Source organism: Labrus mixtus, chromosome 13 (genome assembly GCF_963584025.1).
Source record: "Labrus mixtus chromosome 13, fLabMix1.1, whole genome shotgun sequence".
Lineage (NCBI taxonomy): Eukaryota > Metazoa > Chordata > Actinopteri > Labriformes > Labridae > Labrus > Labrus mixtus.
Genome location: NC_083624.1, coordinates 25,858,132 through 25,881,347, shown reverse-complemented (window position 1 = coordinate 25,881,347; position 23,216 = coordinate 25,858,132). Strand labels below are relative to the sequence as shown.

At 38.1% G+C, this 23,216-nt stretch overlaps 4 protein-coding genes across 9 annotated transcripts in view; 1 reads left to right on the top strand and 3 right to left on the bottom strand.

Annotated features, from left to right (window-relative positions):
• The window catches only part of ubr3 (ubiquitin protein ligase E3 component n-recognin 3), a 42,730-nt gene extending 32,654 nt beyond the window's left edge, over positions 1-10,076 (bottom strand). For both annotated transcript variants that reach the window (XM_061054422.1, XM_061054423.1), the window contains exons 1-18: positions 9,607-10,076; positions 8,160-8,299; positions 7,783-7,935; positions 7,059-7,214; positions 6,525-6,562; positions 5,772-5,838; positions 5,563-5,693; positions 5,101-5,329; positions 4,272-4,451; positions 3,239-3,372; positions 3,002-3,088; positions 2,842-2,907; positions 2,656-2,745; positions 2,422-2,550; positions 2,291-2,343; positions 2,060-2,193; positions 771-856; positions 542-683 (exon numbers count right to left, since the gene is read on the bottom strand). In XM_061054422.1, coding sequence (XP_060910405.1) covers positions 542-683; positions 771-856; positions 2,060-2,193; positions 2,291-2,343; positions 2,422-2,550; positions 2,656-2,745; positions 2,842-2,907; positions 3,002-3,088; positions 3,239-3,372; positions 4,272-4,451; positions 5,101-5,329; positions 5,563-5,693; positions 5,772-5,838; positions 6,525-6,562; positions 7,059-7,214; positions 7,783-7,935; positions 8,160-8,299; positions 9,607-10,040 — 2,449 coding nt within the window. In that variant the 5' untranslated portion in view covers positions 10,041-10,076. The remainder of the gene's footprint in view (positions 1-541; positions 684-770; positions 857-2,059; positions 2,194-2,290; positions 2,344-2,421; positions 2,551-2,655; positions 2,746-2,841; positions 2,908-3,001; positions 3,089-3,238; positions 3,373-4,271; positions 4,452-5,100; positions 5,330-5,562; positions 5,694-5,771; positions 5,839-6,524; positions 6,563-7,058; positions 7,215-7,782; positions 7,936-8,159; positions 8,300-9,606) is intronic.
• A 2,163-nt stretch (positions 10,077-12,239) lies between these two features.
• On the top strand, positions 12,240-14,220 carry mettl5 (methyltransferase 5, N6-adenosine). 2 transcript variants are annotated; one of them, XM_061054420.1, is made up of 7 exons: positions 12,240-12,498; positions 12,575-12,689; positions 12,832-13,016; positions 13,191-13,273; positions 13,512-13,559; positions 13,633-13,682; positions 14,094-14,220. In XM_061054420.1, exons 1-6 carry the CDS (start codon positions 12,399-12,401, stop codon positions 13,636-13,638), a joined length of 537 nt encoding a protein of 178 aa, XP_060910403.1. In that variant the 5' UTR covers positions 12,240-12,398; the 3' UTR covers positions 13,639-13,682; positions 14,094-14,220. The 2 variants fall into 2 exon arrangements, with proteins under 2 accessions (XP_060910403.1, XP_060910402.1); XM_061054419.1 differs by having other exon boundaries at positions 13,512-13,563.
• Positions 13,772-18,472, bottom strand: ssb (small RNA binding exonuclease protection factor La). Of its 4 annotated transcripts, none has more exons than XM_061054415.1 (12): positions 18,330-18,472; positions 16,686-16,749; positions 16,494-16,597; positions 16,110-16,284; positions 15,646-15,753; positions 15,458-15,561; positions 15,277-15,348; positions 15,144-15,186; positions 14,922-15,062; positions 14,649-14,835; positions 14,420-14,536; positions 13,772-14,320 (listed from the first exon to the last, which is right to left on the bottom strand). In XM_061054415.1, the coding sequence occupies exons 2-12, from the start codon at positions 16,740-16,742 to the stop codon at positions 14,241-14,243; spliced, it is 1,188 nt and encodes a 395-aa protein (XP_060910398.1). In that variant the 5' UTR covers positions 16,743-16,749; positions 18,330-18,472; the 3' UTR covers positions 13,772-14,240. The 4 variants fall into 4 exon arrangements, with proteins under 4 accessions (XP_060910398.1, XP_060910397.1, XP_060910399.1 ...); XM_061054414.1 differs by having other exon boundaries at positions 18,315-18,462; XM_061054416.1 differs by having other exon boundaries at positions 16,686-16,744; positions 18,315-18,455.
• A 388-nt stretch (positions 18,473-18,860) lies between these two features.
• klhl23 (kelch-like family member 23) lies at positions 18,861-22,427 on the bottom strand. Its single transcript, XM_061054413.1, has 4 exons — positions 21,867-22,427; positions 20,483-21,709; positions 19,742-19,894; positions 18,861-19,645 (listed from the first exon to the last, which is right to left on the bottom strand). Exons 2-4 carry the CDS (start codon positions 21,702-21,704, stop codon positions 19,335-19,337), a joined length of 1,686 nt encoding a protein of 561 aa, XP_060910396.1. The 5' UTR covers positions 21,705-21,709; positions 21,867-22,427; the 3' UTR covers positions 18,861-19,334.
• Between the last annotated feature and the right edge of the window lie 789 nt (positions 22,428-23,216).

The window sequence follows — 23,216 nt, the reverse complement described above, 5'->3', positions numbered from 1 at the left end:
TTAGTTTCTATTATGTGCACTATTGAATTAACAGAGAACCTCATCAAGAACTACTAGAATAAGGATTAATATTTCATATTTTATTGTTGCACAGCCGTAATACAAAATATACTGTAGATTTTGAGAAGATACTTGATTGTGTTATGTTTTATAATAAAGTACAAAATACACCATGGTGTAATGTAACAATTAAATCTCTTAATTCTTAGGTTTTATTTCCCGCATTCTATTTCGAGTAAAGTCCATACACATGCAGTCCTTGTTTCTTCTAGTACTACTATTGGCCAATAGATGGCAGCAGACTGCACCTCTCATACACTACCCCATTGTGCAGATCCCTTGACAGTGTTCTTGATAACTAATAACTAACATTGACACTTGACAGACACAACTTTGTTTTTTGACTTTAAGTTAAAAAAAAACTTGGAGCTTTGTACAAACTCTGCATGAGTATAACCTGCTAATTCTTTGACGTCTCCCACTGCATGTTTTAAAAAGGTTACATGATATAGTATGTTGTTGGGTTTAATGGTTGCCTTACCTTTAGGTGTATACATGCCCTGCTGCATGGAGCCTCCGGGCTCAAACACTGGTGCCTTGAAGTCCGCCACATCAGACAGCATCTTCTCAAAACTACAACTCCCTGGCACAATGCCACTCTTTGGGTTGGGGTTCTCAGGAATCTAAGAAGACACTGTTTAAGAAAACATTTTCATGGCTCACTGAGTGTAACTGCTCTTTAATGCACTTGTTTTGTTGTTGAAGGATACGAGGTCTAACAGCGCGCTGTGTGTACGGTCATTCATACACAGTTGCGATACCATCTCAGCCCGAAGGATCTCGTCATCCGTCATCCCTGTTAGTGAGAATAAGAAGCAGAATGTAAACACCAACTGATACAGACTACTGCCCTACATAACATACCAATAAGCAGAACTCAGAATGAAGACCGTGGGGTTTAAGTAAATATATTGTTGTTTCTTTTAGCAAATAAAGTCTGTCTGCCACAACATAATGACGTTTTTCTATGTAAGATATGTAGAGTCATTTTAACAAACACTAATAATGAAGCGCTTTGCTTTAATGCATCATAGAGCGCACTGTGCAGCAAACACAGAGAACAGTGTCAGTGTTAATACAGTTTGTTGTAGCAGGTATTTTTTAACAGGATTTAGACACTCAGTTCATCTCCAGTACTAGCGAGATACTTTACTTTAAATCTAATCTTCAAACAGCAGTGGTGTTTCATAAGTGTGGTGGTGAATCTTAAAAATGTCCCCATACTGCATTTTTTTCCCCGTAGCCCTTTCAAAAATGATAATACACCAAAATGAAAAATCAGCCTGAACATTTTGCTTGTTGCTCATGATAGGAAAAGCACACGTAATGATTAACTGTGGTTCTAATGTATTCAAGCTGTGACAGTGAGCCAGCAAGACAAATATCACAGGCATCATAAAAACAGAAACAATCTGGAATGTAGCCATCTATGGAAATGTCAACATGGCATCTGTGAACAAGGCCTTTAGTAATATGTGCTTTATGATTAAACTGGACAGGTCTGACTGTCATCACAATACACCAACTGTCCGTAATATATACTAACAATCCAGATCATTAAGAGTACTTTAAATGTTTGTAACCCCTAAGAATTCATATTAATAACGATACATCTGACTTAATTTGACATGAAAAAGCGACAAATAATTCTTGCCATTCCAGTAGCTGCACAAAAACCCCAATATTTTCTATTTTAAATAATACAATTAAAAAGCATACCGTAAACACAATGTTCACAAAACATTCACTCACAAAAATCATCTTATTACTCCTTTTTGTAATTTGATTTGGAATAATTCATTTTAAGTTTCAGTGAGAAAAAGCAAAGAGAAACTTTTGCTGTAGCAAAGAGAAACTTTTAACGTTAGGAGTATGTTTCTAAATGTGTAAAAACATGAATGAATAGCAGAAGGGTCATTGAAATGTAACCTGACTGGATTCCTTTATAGTGTAGGCGGTTTACTCCTTGTACAATGTGCGCCTCCTCTGAACAGCTTACCCAAATGAATGCGAAGGCTCGTCAGTATGACCAGGAAGGTGAGCGCTCCTTCAAGCATCGGCCTCTCCTGCTCAGAGTCTAAAACAGCATTCTGATGCTGAGACGCCATGGTCAACAAGTCAACCACTTTGAACCTGCGAGAGGGAAGAAGATGGTAACAATACATCTAATGTGTGTTGTATTCAAATTAGGAAAACTTGTATAAACGCATGTGAAGGATTTAGAGCTTACCTCTCAAAGACACTTGAGATAAAGTAGTCAGGATCTAGTCTTGATGCACAAACCTATAAAATGAATAAATTACTATATTTGATCAAGCAGCTACATCAAATGAGCAATAACTTCTAGAACAGTCTACAAACCTGGAGCAGAAAGACGTCTGGGTCAATCATGGAGTTACAGAAGTGTGACTGCACATAGGTCATAGCCTGTCCTTTGATCTGCAAGCCGTTCCTGACCCACATGTTGCTGTGGATCTCAGACAAGGATGCCTACAGCCATACACAGCAGAGACATAGTCAAAAAGAGGCTATAGACATAAAGGAGATGAATACATGAATTCAGAGAACAAATGTGCTGTGTCAGACGAGTGTTACCTGGATTTGGAGTGGATGCACCATGATCTTCATAAGCATCTCTTGGTCTGGAAGGAGGCTGTCCAGGTCCAGGCCTTGGCACTTTACAGCCTTAGAGTTTTAAATTAAAAGGAATTAAGAGATACTGTATAAAAACCCAATTCAATACAGAGTCATGTCTTAAAGAGATAAGAGCGTCTGACATACCTTACTGAGGAACATGGCATAGTAGCGGTGCAATGGCAGGTGAAAAGTCACTTGATTTGGAGCAGGCTAAAAAACAACAACAACAATACAAGAGCTATGAGAAATGATGGGAGGAGAGAGCTTGCTGGCATAGAGAGTAAAGTTTATAATTAAGGGTTACCTCATCAATAAAGCCAATGGCATCGAACCAGATCTGCAGAGTCTCCAAGCAGTAGCGTACAACAGTTTTTGTATACTCCTGTGTCTCCTATTAACAGACAATACCACATGATAGGAATTCACACAGGGTTATACTGCGTACAGCACAAGGCGCTTGAGATGCATGTATGATTCATTCTTTATGAATATCAGGAAAGCAAAGGGGTGTGTGAGGAGTCCAGGTTTAAAGAGAACTTACTTTGACTTTGCAGTGTGTCAGGAGACCCCACATTGGCTGTGCACAGGCCTCCAGCTCTGCTGCAAATGCTGCATAGTATGTCTGAGACTCGAATTCCACATGCTCATTCAACTCCCTCTTATTCAGGTTCATACCTATCCCAGCAGGAAAGTGTGTAAGGTCAGAACTCAACACATGTTACAGGGCTTCTTTATGCTCCTGTGATCATACATTTTTAAAAAGAATAAGAAATCACAAAGAGAGGAGTCCCTTTTAAAAAAAAGAAAATCAATGTCTGTGCACATAGTACAACTGTTTGTTGGCATAATAACACAATCATTACTATTCTACTTCTGCTTCATGTGACTGATGAAAGCCACTTCAGTCCAAATCAAATATAAACATTCAAAGCAAGAGCTGTGCAGTATACAATGTAATAGTGACACTGTGCACATGACATCAGCAAGAGGATACTCCAGCCCACTGTCAGGGGGGGGGGGGGTTATTTTTAGAGTTGTGGTAGAGTACACATGGCAGATGAGCAATACTTAACCACAACTCTAATTCAGTCATACACCACCTTACTCACTTTTTCTATGAGACGGTATAATCAGGAGAGGAAAGAAGAGGTCTGACTCAGCATAATGTTGATGTAAAGTCAGACTGAAAATCTGCACAAGCAGAAGCAATCATCTCAATTAAGTGCTGTTTTTGACATGTTTTGGATGTTGTGGTAAGTATTGAGGTGTTGCCTGTCTCCCTGGTTCTCCCTCCATTCCTCTGACTGCTGCACAGGAGGTGCTGGATATAGAGGAGCAGGTAGGGGAGAGAGGTTGGCACACACACTTTCTGGGCAGCTTGTGATGAGGAGCTTTCAGTTCTGCTGTGAGTGACAGTCTATTGTGTGGTTAGCACAGCACCTTCCAGTCATTTTCTTTTTTGGCCAGTGTCTTGTTTATTGGTAATTATTTTGGTTAAGGAGGCCGTAACAAGCAGCACAATGGAATGTATGTGTAAAAAAAGATTCTTTATGTGCAGTTAAATTATGTCTCACCTTGAAAAAATGACACAAAGCTCATCCATAGCATCAACAAGGAATGGTCTTCCAGGAACTTTTTTGCTACACTTTGGTGTGAGAGGATGTTAATAAAATCACTAACTAATGGCCAGTAGGTGTTGTTCTTTAACAGAGCCTCACTGCAGTTCACCACAACGTGGCGACTGTTCTCTTCATCTAAAGGACAAAAATGAGACAAGAAAACACATGGAGATTCAATTCCTTATTCAGATATTAAGCCAACACATGAAAGAAAATTGGGGAAATAACGATGCATTAGCAAGTCACACAGCCTGACAGCTTACTGCAGATACAAAAGGATTACAGTCAAAAATTAAAAATTCAAGCTTATTCTGCTCAGAGCCCACACAGTAAGAGAGGCCAGGAGGATGAAACATCATGTTTCTTTTCTTCATGGAGAAGGATTTCAAAAGCTGAATAAACAGCTATGTAGCTACGTTGCATGCAGTACATGTTTTTATTTACCCTTTTAATTTAGTTTGCTGGTTTCTGTATTTAGAGCTAATGATGACCCAATAAGATGAAAATAATGACATCCTAGTATAATATCATATATGCCTCATAACAAGGAGGTGGATCCAATTTGACTTTTGAAGTTATGTGATTTAGGCTTCATCTTTGTACCTGTATTTCAGGTAGTTGAAACAGCAGCATCACCATGCATTCAGCTAAAAAAAACTTCATAAATCAGACTGTAATGTAAGCAATCTCTAATGTCAGAAAATAACATCATGCCATTCATATTTCATGCTTTTAAGTACTGGGCTGTGATGAGGTGTTTTAAACCAAATCATCAGAGACTTACCCTGAAGTTCACTTTTAATAAGGCAACTCTCCATCATGTAAAGCAGGACAGTGACCATGATGTCCAGAAGCTGACACTCCTCCGTCACATGTCGAGCCAGTTCCTCGTTGCTGAACAGCTGCACACTAATATGTACAATGCGGTTGGACATGGTGTCTGACTCATGGCTTTTCATCAGTGTTTTCATGATGAATGCATAATGCTGAACAAATGTTTTTGTAAAAGTGATCTGCAAGACATGAAAGGACAGGCCCAAATTACAATTAAGGCGACATTTTAGGATGCTGTGGCTCAGATTGGCCATGGCCTCACAAACTAATACATGTCACTAGTATTGTTGCAGTTAGCCGGGAGTTTTTACCTCAAGTGAAAATAACTTTTATAACAAAACACCAAAAAATCCATCTAATAGTTATAGCAGACTTGTATTTCAGCAAATCAACAATGACATGAAAGAGATACCTTGTAATCTTGATCTGGCAACATGTTGAGTAAGAAGGTGACCATCTTCTGAGGAAACTCATATTTTATTGTCCAAAACAGCAGCTCCTCCAGAAAGCATTTATGCTTCAGTGATTCGATAATGCACGGGTCTGGGGGGCAGAAAGGGGACATTATAAGAACAAGAGTGCATGTTACATACTTCATCATGTCATTTTCTTTACATTTACCTTTGGTACTGCTGCTCAGCTTAACCCTCTTCCTCTGTCCAACAGACAGCCCTGCATCTTGGTCTTCCTGAGAGGAAACAATAAATGACACAAATTTCAGCTAACGGGACTACATATCCATAAAGTCCAAAATAAAATAAACTAACCTAGTTATTAGGTAAACCTTTAACTTATGCAAGTATGAAGTCATAATGTGAAAATCCCTACCATTCACTTTTCATACTTATTAACTTTTTACTTGTGGAGTTCAATCATTGTTAAATGGTAAATCTAGCAAAGGGAAGTAAAAATGTCCTCAGTCTATTGCATATTGACATAGTGGCATATTGATAGAAAAAGCTGGGGTTTCCTTCTCACAGAGCCCTGCAGACAGTGTCAACATATACAGGATTCATTGGGAGTAGGTGCTGCCTTTTTTTCGGTCACATTAATTTTTTGCATTTTACCTTGGCTTGAATCTTCAGGGCTATTCTTGTTAGGCAAAACGCTGTAAACAGTTTCCTGTCACATCCTCCGCACTTGAATTTGTGAATGCCTTAATCTTTTAGCTAGGTAGCACTGCAGGCGTTTTTCATGCTAAAGACTTTGTGTTGATAGTTTAAATGAGATTGGGAATCAATTAATTTAATAAATACATTTTTTTTTTTACTCCTCAGAAAAAAAAGAGCCAAACGATTTGGTCCCTACACAAAAGTGTTGCATCAAAATGAGTTCAAACCAGTTTCTTATTCAATGTTAGAATTGTGTACATACCTCTTTATTAGACTCGACAGGGCTTCCTGGTGCAGCTCCTACAAAAATAAGAAGTAAACATGAAGCAACAAAAAGACATGAGTCGTATCCTTAGACACTGTAATAACACGTTTAGAAGCACACAACTGAAATGTGTTAAGACGGCAATATACAACGTTAAATAAGCCATTAAACACTTTCTAATCCCCTCAAAGTCATGGAGGCTAAATTTGACCACTCTATTGCTGAAGTTTACGCTGTTAGGAAATCAACTTTTTTCACCTTACCCTACAAATCAATACTAGGTAATGACTGGGAGAAGTTCAGGTATGCTGTGTATAAAAAGTGTAGGACAAAGTAGTAGCAGCACGTTCAAAGGAATTTATTTATATTAAGTTAAATGTGCATATTTCAATGCCAGATGATTATTTCCTTTGGATGTGTTACCACATAGCCTGACGAACAATCAGGAATTCAAAGCTGTTTTTAAAGCCGTTTTAAACGGCTCGGCTGACCAATTATCATTCAATTCACAGAGTGTAATTTCTATCTTACCCAAAAGGACTATTGCTCCTGCACCTCCTTCTGCACCGACAGTGACATCAGCAGTAGCTCCTTGAGCCTTCTCTTCCACAGATACTAGACCTGAATTTTTCAAGGCTGATAAATACTTGTCATAGTTCTTTTTAGCATACAAATTCTCCTCTTGGCCTGCAACAGTAAAGAATAACAGAAATTGTTAACAATTACAAAGACATTTCAAGATGACTAAAATGTAATAACTGGAAAAAAAAAAGCAGTTTATGACTAAAACTTTTTCCTCCTGTGATTTTGGCATAAATACGGAGTCCCTAAAGTCCCAAAAAGTAAAAAGAAAAAAGAAAAAAAGATCTTGTGCACACAACATATTTATCTTGTTCCTACAAGTTGTTATGTTGTGAGCACAACTTTCACTTTTTGGGACTTCAGGGGCTCCGTGCATAGGCATTCCTTTGTTGTCTCATGTGTTGTCAAATATTTACAGGTGAAGTAGAATCTGCATTTTCCTCGTGAGTACATAGAGAAATTGCAATGCATTTCCAAAAAAATGTAAATAAATAACATCAATTATGTAGTAAAGTAACATTACTTAAGTCATTTTAGAAATATTCCTTAAGAAAAAAATGAAATCTCTAAACTTCAGAGGTGTCACTTTTCATTAAAAACATTCAACCCATGTTTTGCATATCAGACAAACAATGGGCAACAACAACAACACAACATCAGTTTCAGTATTTACCCATGCTCAAGTCTTTGAATATCTGCTGATTGGTTAAGATCTTTGTCAATACAGTCCTCATTGCTCCACCCATCTTTGTTAGCTCCTCCAGGAAGGAGATCTGAGGCTCCAGCTGCTGCAGGACTTTCTGTAGATCTCTCTCAGTTGAGGTGTCTGGTAAAGCAAGATAAGAGATATAAGCCATCAGACATGTGATTTTGGATGCAAACAGTTGTATAACACTGGTATCCAGCGTGCGCAGAAGAACCTGGTTTGCATATGATATGTAACCATAGATCCATATGACATATACACTGTACATATAGAGGTCAGTGTGACAATATGGAGTACTTCTCGTACTCTCTGTTAAGAAAAGACTGTTCTCATAATTGTTTTACCTGGCTCAATGTATCCGTCTCTCAGATACTGTATGATACACAGGATAAAGCGAGGAAGAACCATCTCAGACATCAGGAGAAGGTCTCGAGGTATTGAGGGGATGTTCTCCCCTGTTCTCAACCGATGCCGTCTGCAAAACCTTTCACAAAAGAAAAAATTGCCAACCAAAATAAGAATCTGAAAGCTGCCCTTACGCATAATGTGATCTAGAGCTTTACAAATACTATCACATCTCTTGCTTATGGTTTTCAAAACTCTGGCCAGCTAACAGAACTGGTCAACACTTGCACAATTTCTCATCACAACATGTTGACAGTCAAGATATGTTGCAATAAATTGTGTACAGATCACAAAAAGTTTCTGTAAACTATGATCGTACAATAGGGTTTTAGAGAGGCAAATTATCATCAGGAACTGAGATTAAATTGTTTTTAATTTTAATTGTTTTTTCACTGAGCAATGACATAATCTATCCATGACGTTATCAGTCATTGCACTACGGTCACTTTATTTATCTAATTTTTACCTTTACAGTTATATTGTTTATATTAGTTCTGTTGTTCCATTATTCACCATGCACCTTATCAACTTATCATTTAGTATTTAGTATCTAGCCTACCTGCACATAGCTCTGTATGTATATATTTATTTCTCGTTCACTGCACATAGTTCTGTTTACATCTGGTCAGTACTGCACATAGTTCTGTTTACATCTGGTCACTACTGCACATAGTTATGGTTACATCTGTTTACATCTGTTAGTCCGATCACTGTCCACTCATATCTACTCTTTTATATTTTATATTTTGTATTTTTAAGTTAAGTTTAAGCTTTAATTTGTATTTAAATTGACACTTTATATTTTAGGTTAAAATGTTTCATCTACTTGCACTGTTGTTAATTTACTGCTCTGTGTGCCTTTGAATTACCCCCGGGGACAAATCGAGTTTTTTTAATTGAATTGAATTGAATAATAATAAATACAACTTTATTTTAGCAATTAAATATAATTCAGACTTCAAAAATGTAAGATGATACGTTTATATTGATTTATTCAGGCAGTATGTATTCAGAGTTTTACATATATATATATATATATATATATATATATATAAGTCAAATATAAAAAAAACTCCAGCTACACTTGCTGGTACTATAATTGTTATGGTTAGCATGGTTAGCATGGTTGGCTAACCCTCGGAGCAGAGGTGCTTAGTCAAGGGTTTCCTATTAATAAATGACAGGAGCATCGTAACATTCAAAACGGCTTTCATTTGTCATTTATAAGAACATCTCAAATGGAATTATGGATACTGAAGCCAACTACGCACATCAGATAAATGTATTAACTTAGGTGACATCTAAACCCTAACCTGTCAAACCCGTTACCTGGATAACCATAACGATAGCATAGCATAGCTTAGCTTGCAGCTAGCTTGGACTTACCCACTCTCTCGCATGACATTACTGTCTCCACAGTCACAGGCCCCACCAGCCTGGCTCCTGAACATGTTGAAATCATGGCCCGTGTGGTCCCCGTTATTGAAACACTCAGCACACAGTGACATACACGGGGAGATACCACAGGTGCGACATCGATAAGCCACGAAGTTAGCGGTCCAGACCAACCCGCACAGGGTCGCGTTGTCATAGGACCGGACCGTTCTGCAGAACTCCTCGAAACCTTCTCCTCCTGCAATCAGACATTTACACCAGTCCAGAGCTTCTGTGTCAGCCGCTGGGTTTTCAGGATTTAGTACGACGTCGAGCAGCTCCTGAAGTTGTCGGACCCCGGTGCTATTATCAGTCCGGTTTAAGTCTGCCTTCAAGTGGGCGGCGGTGGATTTCTTGTCCCGGCGCAGCAGCGACGCCGCCATCATGCACTCTGGCTTGTCCACAAATTTATTTTTGTTGTCTTGTTACCCTGTTCTCGTGAATTCTCGCGATATAACCCGTTGCGTCGTTTTTGTTTACGAACTTCTAACTGTGTACTCTGCCCTACAAAGGAAAAAGGCAGTAACTTCAATTTTTTCAAAAATTAGTTTTTGTCATTTTTGGAACATGTGCTTTATTATGTGGACAGATATCTTGAGTCAATTGTGTTGTTTTTTAAAGACAATAGTAGGTTGCATTTGCCTTAACTTCCAAAAGCCCTCGAGAAACCAAGGCAGAGTCCAGTAACTTCACTTAAGGGTCTTTGCTTTTGTTTTACTGCGGATCAAAGTGAAGTTACTGTTTTACTGCAGTGGAGTTAAGGTGTTATGCCTTTGTTTTAATATCTGTCATCAAGCACTTCTGACACACACAGTAGCTTGACTAAAGTGTAGCAAAGATATAGTGTTGGTTGTGTTATTTTAACAATGCAACCAAGTGAAATACAGTATCAAATGGAAGTTAATGCCTTTTGCCTTGGCATGACCCCGTATTATTGTACAGGCAATACAAAGGCAGAGTACATTAACTTCCAAATAAGATTTTTATGAACATTAATAACCTCATTAAGAAGACTAAGATTAAGAAGCCACATTTCCAATATTCTGCCTGCAACTCATTTGGCTGGACAACAAAAAGACTTTAAAGTCATTTTTGGCGAGTTAAGGTCTTTTGCCTTTGAAGGGCAGTACTGTGTACAATAATGTACAAAGTTTATGATTTCAATCAAAACATTTTTATATGATCAGTTCTGACATTAATCAATGCTTCTTGCTCGCTTAACCAACTTGGTGAATTTCCAGACATAAATGCTGTTTTTTTTCTCTCGTTTCTCGGTAGCTCCCTTCATCCGAAATCATGATCACCTAAAAGTCTAAATCATAGACTGTAAAAAGATTATTATTATTATTTAATACTTACAGTCTATGATCTTAATGCACTCATTGCTGCGGGGGTTTAAGCTGGAGCTGATTCGTCTATAGATTTAGTTGGTTAAAAAAAACTGACAAGTAATATAATTCTCGTTTGTAACCCTTTATTTTATGGAGTTAGATCAGTCTCAATATTCACAAATGCACACAGAAGGATTCACAAATGTATATACGTATATAAACATTTACAAACTGTCATTTGTGAACCTCACTGCATTTGTGTGTGGGACTTTTGAGACTCCTCTGCCGTGGTTAGATCATATTAATATTATAATATTTACAGTCTATGGGTTAGATTCACAAATGCTTTTTTTTTCAGCAGGGAAATGTCTGTAGCCAATCAGATGTCTCCTTCCTATTCAGCCAATCACAGTAGCGTAGATTCAAGGGTATGATTTAATGTGATCACATTAGCATTACATCTGTCATCATAAGTCATCTTTATTCTGACCAGCACAAACAACAACATAGTAAACAATGGGTCCTTCAAAAGCCTCGGCCCCAACACATCGGCCAGAATATCACCAGTTTATTCAACACCAGTTAAACCAACACGCAGTCAATATAGCCAACACGATAAACAACTTTCCATATAGTACGACAATCACAGAGACTATTTGTGCTGGTCAGAATAAAGATGACCTAATCAGATTGTCTGATAGCTAGGCTAATCACTGTCTGCACAGATGTAATGCTAAAGTGATCACATTAAATCATACCCTTGAATCTACACTACTGTGATTGGCTGAATAGGAAGGAGACATCTGATTGGCTACAGAAAGTTCCCTGCTGAAAAAAAATAATTTGTGAATCTAACCCTTACAGTCTATGATCTAACCACGGCAGAGGAGTCTCAAAAGTCCCACAATTTGTAATTTGTGGATTTGTTTTACATTTATATAGAATGAAATATATTTGTGTGTGCATTGAAATACATTTGTGAATCCTTCTGTGTGCATTTGTGAATATTGAGACTGATCTAACTCCATATTATTTGACACTAAACTCAACTTTAATCAACATTTTATTCTGAAGGTTTTGATTGCCCTTTTTGGTTTATTGTTATGTTCAGACCGATATGCAATCAGTTTTTCATGCAATAACTTATATTCCATCAAATATTTTACACTCTGCATTAAAAAATGCAATATAAAATTCAAAATAAAAATGAAGGGGGAAGGGAACTACTATCACCCGACCCGCGGTCAGTGACGGATTGTTTTGGTTGATGCACACATACTAGCGGAAGTAGTTTCAACCATGCTCTAAACACACATTCACAGCGATTCAAGATGAAAAACAGTTGTTTGGAATAACTTCTTGTTTCTGTCTCGCAGCGGAGAACACAGATTTGGGACACCTCAGTATCTAGTTATGAAGCTAAAGGAGTTAGAGAGTTGCCTACAGCAAGTGGATGCTTTTGAAGAGCCAAAAATTCTTCTTGAGCAATATCCAACTAGTCCTCATATTGCAGGTGAGGCGATCAAGTGTGACAATTGAAGGGTTTGATCAGGATTTATGACTAGTTACTATGTTTTTTTCTCCCGCAGCATGCATGCTTTATACAATCCATAACACGTTTGACGACATTGAGGGGAAACTAGTAGCTGATCTGGGATGTGGCTGCGGGGTCCTTAGTATCGGAGCTGCGATGCTGGATGCAGGGTGAGCGCATTTTATTAACTCCCTGATTTCACTGAAATCATGTCAGAAGATGAGACATAACGCCTTCTTTCTGTCTCTCTCACCTCACTCTCTCTGTCACTTTCTCTATCACTCTCTGACTCTCTCTCTCTCTCTTCCTCAGTTTGTGCGTCGGCTTTGACATTGACAGCGACGCACTGGACATATTCAAAAGAAATGCAGAGGAATTTGAGATAACAAATGTGGATCTTGTCCAGTGTGACCTTTGTTGTCTGGAGGCTGAGGCGTATACCAAAAAGTTTGACACAGTAATAATGAACCCACCGTTTGGGACGAAACACAACCAAGGTGAGTACACACTCCACTCCAGTAAGTGCGGTCTAAAAACTGGAGTTTACAGAGACATCCACATTTTGGTTATTTTCAAGTCCAAAGTGAGTTAAATCAAAGCTATCTGAAAGGTTACTGCCATATTTCCTCATCTTTATAACCCCCCCCCCCCCCCCCCCCCCCCCCCCCAAGGTATGGATATGAAGTTCCTGCGAGCTGCTTTAACAATGGCAAAGACAGCAGTATATTCACTTCACAAAACATCAACACGAGAGGTAAGTTCATTGCCCACATATCCTATTTTAAGCACTGTAGTATCAAACAAAGCTTTGGAGGCAAGTTAAGTCTCAAGGCCCTTAGTACCTACAAATCTTGGTAGGGACATTTTAAATTTTTTATCACATTTTTAGTTATTTGTGTAAATTTAAGTGAGAAAAGTTTAGTGAAGTACACACTATGTAAATCAGAGCCCATCTCTGTTTGTGACTGACACAATTCCTCATCTGATTCCAGCACATTCAAAAGAAGGCTCATGACTGGGGGGTTAAGATGGAAGTAATAGCAGGTAAGCATAACACAACCTCTTGCTTCTGCAGATAAATCAAACACTGACTTGGTGTTATCTTGTTAACAGAACTAAGATATGACCTGCCTGCATCTTACAAGTTCCACAAGAAGAAATCGGTAAGCTAATATGCGACCATGAGGAAAATATTTGTTTCCAGCAATGTCTGCATGTGTACTATATAAACCACACTGAGATAGCTCCTTGATTGGTTTTTATAAATGATTTTATTTGCTATTCACATATGCAAACTTAAAAAAATAGCAAAGTAGTTCTCATCACTCAATGTGTGAAATCTACAAGAAAAAACACAATGGCAAACAGATTCTAAATATCAATGGTCTTACAAAACCAACTATTTGGTGACGCAAAATTATATTACGGTCAAAGAGTAGATTTATGTTGAATATGTTAAAATAAAAAGCATCTTAAGAAAGCAAAAATAGTCACAACGGATGTCAGAGGCACAACAATATACAGGGACTTAAAAGGCTGAAAACTGACGAAACGCTTTGCCAAATCTTCTCTAGGTTGACATTCAGGTGGACTTCTTACGGTTTTCCACAGCCTGACACCTTGACTGGAATGGATTAAGTTCCCTCTGTCTTTTCAATGTTTATAATAAAGGTTTTCAAAAAAAAAAAAAAAAAAGAGAAACTATGAGTGTGATGTTTTGATTAAGATCCATTTTCAGTTTTGGCAACCTTCGCTGCAGGACCATCTGCGTCCTCTAGTTCTCTCTTTGGGGCTGCAGGTTCTTCAGGAGGGGAAGAAGCACATGCAAAATGATTAGAAGTGTTAAAGGAAATTAATATTTGGTCAATCAAAAAATTAAGGCTGTAAACATTTAACATACCATCATCATCACTGTCAAATTTCGTCTTCTTGCCCCTGTACTGGCTCCTGCCTTGATCTCTGCCACCTCTTCCCCTTCGGCCTCCTCTTCCTCTGCCACCTGATCTTCCTCTGCCACCTTTAGAAGACACGACAAGATGCATCAGTACTTCTGTAGATAAAGTAAATTAACCATTGATAATCTAATTAATATTTTTTTAAATTTGCTGTAAAAAATGTTTTTTTTTTGCCTCTGCCTTTGATCCTGCTGTATGATTCCTGTTGAGCTTCGATTATCTTTTTCAGCTCCTCTTTCTCCTCATCTCCCTCGAGCACCTGCCATTCAACGCTGTTGTCCTTGATTTTCAAGTCCCCTCCGTTTGCCTCTTTGGCCTTATCAAACGCTTCCTTTGCGTTTCCATCGAAAAGGAGCGTTCCCTTATCAAGAGAAAAAAAAACATAATTTTAACTAAACATCTCTTTACACTCGGTGTAGAAACTCGAGTGGTAGAGAGCCGACTTACCTCTTTGGCCCCTCTTGTAAAATCAACCCACTTTATCTTTCCATGGCCAGAAAATAATTCATGAAAGTCCTCTCTTGAGACATCTTCAAGCTCTCCTGAGAACCTCAACAAGCAACCAGTCTGCTCATCCAAGAGTGCACCCTACACCAAACAAACAAACATGAATGTGCTTGGAGTTCATTGCAGTGAGAGAAGATCGTTAGTATTTGACATAGATCTTACCATTTCTTTATCTTCTGCATTTTTCTGCTGTTGCACCTTGTCCCTGAATAAGATTTTGAGGGGAAGGGAGTCAGTCATTTTCCACACTATATAATGTTCTTTTAGGCCAAGCAGGTATTGCTTGTGTACTCACTGTTTAGCTTTTGCCTTTGTCTGTGCTTTGGAGTTTTTTCTCTCCTCGGCTTTCTTTGTATGGTAGGCTTCCCTGAAAGAAAAGAGCAATGGTTATAACAAACAGGGTTGTGAAAATGTTTATGTCTCACATCATGTGTCCACTGTTGATCAATCTAAAACCAATAAGCAGCACAAATTACCTTGATAGCACAAGCATCTCATTGTCTTTGAAAGTTTTAATGTCTTCACGTTCAAGGAACGTCTTCGACGCCTCTTCTGTGTCAAAACAGATAAACACTGATCCCTGCAAAGAAATTAAACTGTTCAACAAGTCTCTAAACAGTTAAATGAAAATACATTTGTATAAATGACATACTTAAAAAATTACCTTGAACTGCCTTTGCAAATTTCTCCTCATCAGAATGTTCTCTATAGTTCCTTTCCCATTCAGCCACTCCTGGATCTCATCAAGAGTAGTTTCTAAAGGAAAACCTTTCTGAAAGGGGAAAAGACTAAATTAATACTTTAACACCAAACTAAGGACTGAAGTAATGTACAGAACTTGTACAGTAGGCCTGGTGGAAACTTGACCATCTTTTCCAATAATGTGACACAATCAGTAAGGTGGTCAAATGCAGATTGAAAACTGTTATATAACAGGAGGAAAATAACTGTTTATTGCCATAAACAATATGATTATAAAAAATGTAAAAATAATAATTTGTTTTTACATATTCAATTATTGTATCAAACGATTTATTCAGATAGGTCTACCTTGTGAATTAAAAAGACTGTGATTGACATAATCAAAACAAATAATTAAGAATCAGTATAGTAGAAATTTTAACTCACAATGTACACAGATTTGTGCTTAAGTGCGTCTTTGTATTCATCATTCACTTCAGGTAAGGGTTTGTCCAGAGCCCTCCTGACTTTAGTCTTGTCCTCGCTGATTTCCAAGAGGCCAGTCTTTGATTTCTGGAGCGCTGCAACGATGACGCTGCTTTCAGAGGTCAAAGACTTCAGTCTGGAGGTAGAATAAAGATGTTTTAGCCCTGGTTTCGTTATAGCAACCCAGCTTCCTGTTTCTTTGGAACTCAACTTTGATAATAAACTTGTTCAGCTTACCAATAGGATAGGTATTAATAAATAATTGCATGACACAAAGCTCCAAAATATGCGTAGGAACAGTTACAGCAGGTAAACAGATCATGTCGAAGAGAAGTTATGACAGACCTGTTGAACTTCAGCATCGTCTCTAAAGTGACCCAGCCGTCGTCAAGTGTCAGTTGTTCTTTGAGAAACTTGTCTCTCGGAAGATTGTGATCCCCGAAGTAGTACTGACAGCAGAAATTAAAAGAAATGTTTAGAGACATTGTTTTTCAATTAGCTGACTTTCACAAAGTATGCATTTCAAATGAGTATTACCTCGATTTGTTGAGCCACTTTAAGCTCAATTGGAGACATCTCTTTATTTTCTGCCATGGCTCTTCTGTGTAGGAAACGGCAACATACACAATTAGGAAGATTCATTTCGTATTTCACACATTTTAGAAGTAGGGAAAACAACTTCTTGATTGATTAAATTTATTTCAGACATATCAAATAAAATCAAACATATCAAAAATACAAAACAAAATGAAAAGCACGAAAATACAATAAACAAAAAACAATGTTCAAATTATTTCACAAAAAAAAAGAAAATTACATATATTCAATTGATATGCCTGAAAAGGAGTAGGAAGAAGTATAAAACTTATTTAATCCTACCCCTTTTCCACAGCTCAATAATTAATATTTATTAAATTAAATTAACTTCCTGTGTTCCTTATAATCTCTCTCTATATACAATCTATCTATATACAATTTGCTATACTATATTCATGATACTATATTTGGTATTTACAATCCAATGATTTTCCATATAATACTTATAATAAATTCATATCAACACAGCAATCAAAAGTTGAAATGCTTAAAAAAATCTGGAGCTTTAGTAAAGGTTGTGTGCACTTATAGCTTTACAAAAATGGAAGCACATAAATCGTAATGCCTATTATTGAAGACACAGCTGTGTGACTACATAATATCTGCTCAATTCTCTGCAGGTCCAAATGTTTGTATTCATTTCTAGAAATGTAAATGCCCAAAGCTATTTAGCAAACTTATCTGATATCCTCCCTGCAATAGGCAGAGACACCGTAGAGGGTGAAATGGGGGTATTTTAATGTAATGCAGGGCTATTCAATGACAAATTCAGTAGGGCCAGATTTTAAAACCATTTTTTTTTAGCTGGTAAGCAGCAGTTAATGATGAATTTTAAACCAACACAAATTAATGTAATAATGTTTTATTATTATTTATTTTAAATGTGGTTACATCTGACACAAGCATATAAAAAATGCCTAAAAACAAAAGAGGTGTAATTTAACAGAACCTGAGGTAGCAACAGCACATTTTTTTCAAAAAAAACCCATTTAGGTCACATCTGACTCAGGCACATAAAAAAGAAAAAGAAAAGACACACTACATTGTAATGTATCTTTTTTATTTTACAGTTATATAGCAAGACAAACATATAATTGGGCAGCTGATTATATTTCTTGAATTAGTTGCCCCACTAAAAGGTTTCAGATTTTAATTAATGAATCACATGTACAGCAAACACTTCTCATTTCTCCTGATGTCATGCTTCTCTGAATGCTAGCCTGATAGCTAACTGTTAGCTTAGCTTCCAGTGTAACGCAGCTGAAACGTTACACCGGCCATGCTGCACAAACACGTCAAGAACCAATTCACCCATCTTAACAGTCGCCATTACATTTTTACCCGTGTGTTATTCAATGTAAGACTGGAGATACGATGTATTTAAGAACAGCTTCATAATGTCCACTCAGTCGGCTGCACGCTGTTTAACCTCATTACAGGAAAAGGCATGTTGTGCTCGGTAAGTCTACTCTGATATATATATTTATTACTCGTTTAAAGAACATTTCCAAGGTAATTAAAGTAACGTAAAAGCCATTTTACCCTGCATTATAAACATACTTTACTTACACTGAGTTGACTCACCGCTCTCTGCTGTTAAAATTGTTCAAACCAAAAGTCCTCTCAACTCTCTTTGCACGTTGTTGAGTCAACTGCGTGCTACGGAGCTCAGCGAGGACCAAAAGGGATTGATTAACGCTTACGCGATTGTGGCTCTCCGGCAGTGTAAATCTGTACAGCTTCTGTCTACAGCCTGCACGAGTTTATCTGTGTTGATTTGGTCACAGCCTCAAGGTGCCGCTGTAATGCAGGACATCAGTGATAATGTTAAATGATAAATAATGTAATGAGAAACACTGTGCCATACTTAAATTCATGCAGGCACAACTGTTTCCCCTTTACAGTCTAAACAGTTCACTTTTCCTACATTTGTTTTGTATGTTTTATTCTTCGATTGATAAAGCTTAATTTGATTTAACTGTAGTCATTATTCTTACACTTTGTTATTTTATACGTCACCCATAGTAAACCAAATATAGATGTTATAATAAACTCCCAATCATGTATGTCATGCTTTAAATTAACTTCACAGTCACAAGTTAAACCAAACATAAGTTATTGTTGAGAAAAAGTAGGATTAAACTTTATATGCAATGTGCCATATGTGGTACACTGATATATTTAAGCAGGTATCACATCATGTGGGTAGTAATAATTTCAATATAATGGCAAGGTGGACAAATTAAAAACATTTTCAAACACTTTTATTTGGACATGTAGTCTGAATTGGATTCATTGTAAATGTAAATAGGATTTAAATAACACTCAGACACGATCTTTTGGGTGATTCCTTCAATCTAAACATAATTATCAAATGTTAACTTAAATGCTAACCGTGTAGCCCCTGAGTATTAAGTGAAAAGCGTGTTCTTCATTAAATTCACAGTGTTGTTAGACCTGCACTGTAAACACAATAATCCAGTGCAAAACATGGCCACATACTTCATATTGGGTGATAGTGCACCTGACATAATACAGTTAATATTTTACCTTTTTGGCACAAATGACACCTCTGAAAAGGGTTTGACACTAAACACTGAAAACACAGACACTCCCATGTGATCTTGACGGGCTGGGAAGAGTTCCAACAACCTCCCAGGAGTCCAGCTGTGGGTCATATTTCTCAATACTCTGCAGATAAGTCCCTTTTGAATAGGAATAACCTCCTGATACATAAATACAGTCATTTATCACCACAGCCCCACACTCCATCCTCCTCTCCTTCATCACTGATATTGGTCTCCACTCGTTACTCTCTGTGTCGTAGCAGTCGGCAATAGTCGTCTGCCCGCCAACCAAATACAGCTTGTTGTGAAGCGACACAGAACACAGCCCGTACTCTGGAAGAAAAAGAAAAAAGAGAGATGATACAGATCAGTCAAAAACTCAAGAATTTTTGCATATTTTTAATTCTGTTTCTTCTTTTTATTTCTTACCCGGATGGGGACTTATTGTGAAGATACTCCACTCATTCACATCTGGTTTGTAGACCTGGATTTTTTCATAGGTGCAGTTTCCTCTGTATCCATAGTGACCTCCAGTTACATAGATTTTGTCTCCCATTACACAGGCAGTGGCATTTCCAACACCTTCAAAGGAAACAAGTCATAGAAATGAATCAATTACTCACATATAATAATGTCAGTTACTAAAGAGTTGAGATGGAAAACCTGTAAGCGCACAGTTTCTTATTATTCAACAGATTTGTAGCAACATAATCGTTTGTTTGGAGTCTTATTTTGAACCTCTGTCAAGGCATGCCCATTCACTTTCTCCCCACAGTTTCTGTCTCTCAAGATGTCATATTAAAAATAATCTTGAAAAACATCAACATACTGACATCTTTGATGTCATCTATTATCAGATTCAGGCTAAGGAACTAGCAGTAGTGAAAACTATCTTACTACATGTAACATTTAGAAGCTGTTCATGTTTCAATTAAATCACTTAATCTTCTCCAACAGATGTGAGATCAAGAATAGACTCAGCTTTTAATCCAGCATCAACAAGAAGACCTTAAAGGGCTCAAAATGTAGAAATTTGAACATCTAAGCAGTGACAACTAGGCAACACTGGATGAAGATTGTGCCATGAAAAGTTATATACTCCCTGAGTTTTGCTTTTCTAACACTTTGGTTTAATAATGCATATACTGTATATCTTTATATTTTGCATACCTTGGATCAGTTTTGCCACAGGGAACCACTTCTTCTTCAAAGGATCATAAAATTCTGTCTCCTGCTCTGGTGCTCCTCCTCTGTAGCCTCCGATGGCATAGATACAGCCATGCAAAGCCACAGAGCAGTGGTAGTATCTAGCTGTGATCATGGGACAACCCTCCGTCCACTCATCGTAGTCACAGTTATAAACTGACACCGTGTCCAGAGCCTCCACAGTGTTCGTCCTGTAACCTCCTGTCACATAGATGTTTGCTCCTAGTAAACTAACACTGTAGCTTTCTCTGGCATGGTCAGGCATGTCTTTTCCCTGCACCCAGGTGTCGCTGATGGGATCCCACATGTGGACTTCACAGAGAGGGTGCCAGTAGTAACCACCGATGACGTACATGCTCGATGGCATTTTTCTACCTGCAGACACATCCTTGCCATTGGACCTTAATGCCTGATTCATCAATGCTTTTAATTTCCCTTCCCCTGTCAGCGGGCTCGGTCTCTGCACCTCTAGAGAAGCCTTGAAGTACATCTCGTCCAAGTCCAGATGGATGCAGCGCAGCAAGTCTGCAGCATGGTGCACACGGTTATCCAAGTCATGAGTTACCCACATGGCTACAGCATCTATCAACACCTCGTCCCTCTGCACAGTGAGGCTCTGAGCCACCAAGACCGATCTGATCCTCTCATGATCCAGCTCCAGGAACTCCTCCTGCTGAATGAGCTCTGTGAAGCAACTCAGCGTCAGCCTGCGGGCCTCCCTCTCCAGGCCGGGACACAGGTGCAGCTGTGCAAAAGCGTGCATCCCCAGGCAGTTCCCCACATCCAGGAGGCGAGTGAGGAACTCCTCACATGCTTGTTTGACGGAGAGAAACTGCAGGAGGTCTGCAGCCTCCAGCAGGCTTTGCACGTTGCTTTCAGTGATGCGCACCTGAGCCGTGTACACATAGTTCAACAGAGCACCGAGGACAATGCAGTCCACCCCAGTCAGCTTTATGACTCTGTTGGACCTCTCCCTCATATCAGCTGTGAACATGACTTTGAAATAGGAGCTGCGGGCTGACAGCAGAGCCTTGTGACAGTTGAACACCTGGCCGGACTCTCCACATTGTAGAGACACGTCCGTGAAGAGGCCGTTCATGTAGAAATGCCTGAACGCATCCAGGAGCTCTGCTGTGTGGTCTCCATCACAGAAGTCGTATGTGTAGATCTCATGGATATGTGACATTGTATCTGCAGGAATGAAAACATGTCAGTGCTCAAATTCCCTGCTGTAGGAAAAACGAAGCAATATCAAGGTGTCGCGTTCCCAAGTCAGTGTGAGTGTCCCTTTAATTCAAAAGAAAAGGCTTCAATCAGCTCGAAAAAAAAACAACAACCAAAGGTTTACCTTTAACCTTGTTTCCATGAATGACCCGTGCTGTTCACACACACATTCGGCTCTGTCTTCTTTTTGAATGCTACTCTCCTAAACAGATGACTCTTAATTTAGCTCCAGCAGGACAGTCTCACGCAGCTCGGTCCTATTTTGGTATTCCTGCGCATCGACCGTACCCCTCCTCCCTCTCTCCTGCAGCAGGTCCTTGACAAAACCATTCAACCATTCAGAGGAATCACCGTCAACACTGTGATTCTTTTCTCCTCCCTGGGTCTAGCTCTAAATATAACCTCCATCCACACTCAAGTCTGGCGAGGCATTCACGGAGCGCGCGTTAGATTACACAACGCTAACAGAGAGCAAATCTTATACTAAACAGCATCGCCTTCTGTGCAGCACAACATGAAGCCACTGTTCCCCATTCATGGTTCACCCTTTTCTTGTCGTTGCCATGGCATTTTGAACCCAATTCCAGGACGGCCAAGGCTTTACCTAATCCTAACAAGGATTACCAGCACAGTGCACAATATTCATTCATACATAGGCCTACACAAGATCTCAGACCACATGAGCTGGTCTCATGGTACTTTTCTTTTTTTTAAATAGAATATGAACATGAAATCTAAGCAAACTGAATCAATGCATAAAATATTAGATTTTCATTTATTTATAAAAGAAGAAAATAGGATGGATAAGGTCTTATTGGGATAGTCCTTAACAAGGCTTTTTTTTGGGTCAGTGAAAGTTGTATTTGAAATTCAAATCTTAACATTATTGTTTTGTCTTTTTTATCCTACTGCAATTTTAAATATTATTCTCCTATGTATTAATTTTAATATCTTATTGCTTTTGTGTCGTATTTTATTTTTTATATATATTTTTATTTTAATTCTTATTGGTGTGCATTGGTCTCTCAATGATTTTATAAACTACTTTTTCGTCAATAACTTTTCTGCACTCTTGTAAAGCACTTTGAACTGCAATTTAATTTGTCTGAAAGGTGCTATATAAAGAAAGTTTGATTGATTGATTGACTATGAGTAGCCTATTTTTATTCAGAAAAGAGAGGATATTCAAGAAAGGAGAATTTCAGTTGGGTTCAATACAAGTATGATGTTGCCAATGCACATTGAAATAAACCCTGAATGAAATGTACTGTAATGTTAAATATTTCAAATACTTAAAGTAAGGTACAACCTTAAAGAACCGGTCTTCAATAGCTAACCTGTCAAAAGAAATGTCTAATAAAAAAACAATAGGCTACTACTAAAAACGACAAGCCAAGTATAAAAATGAATCGCCTTAGATACCAAACTAAATGACATTTTAAACAAAAAAGGGAGTTTTAAGGTCTGTTGTGTT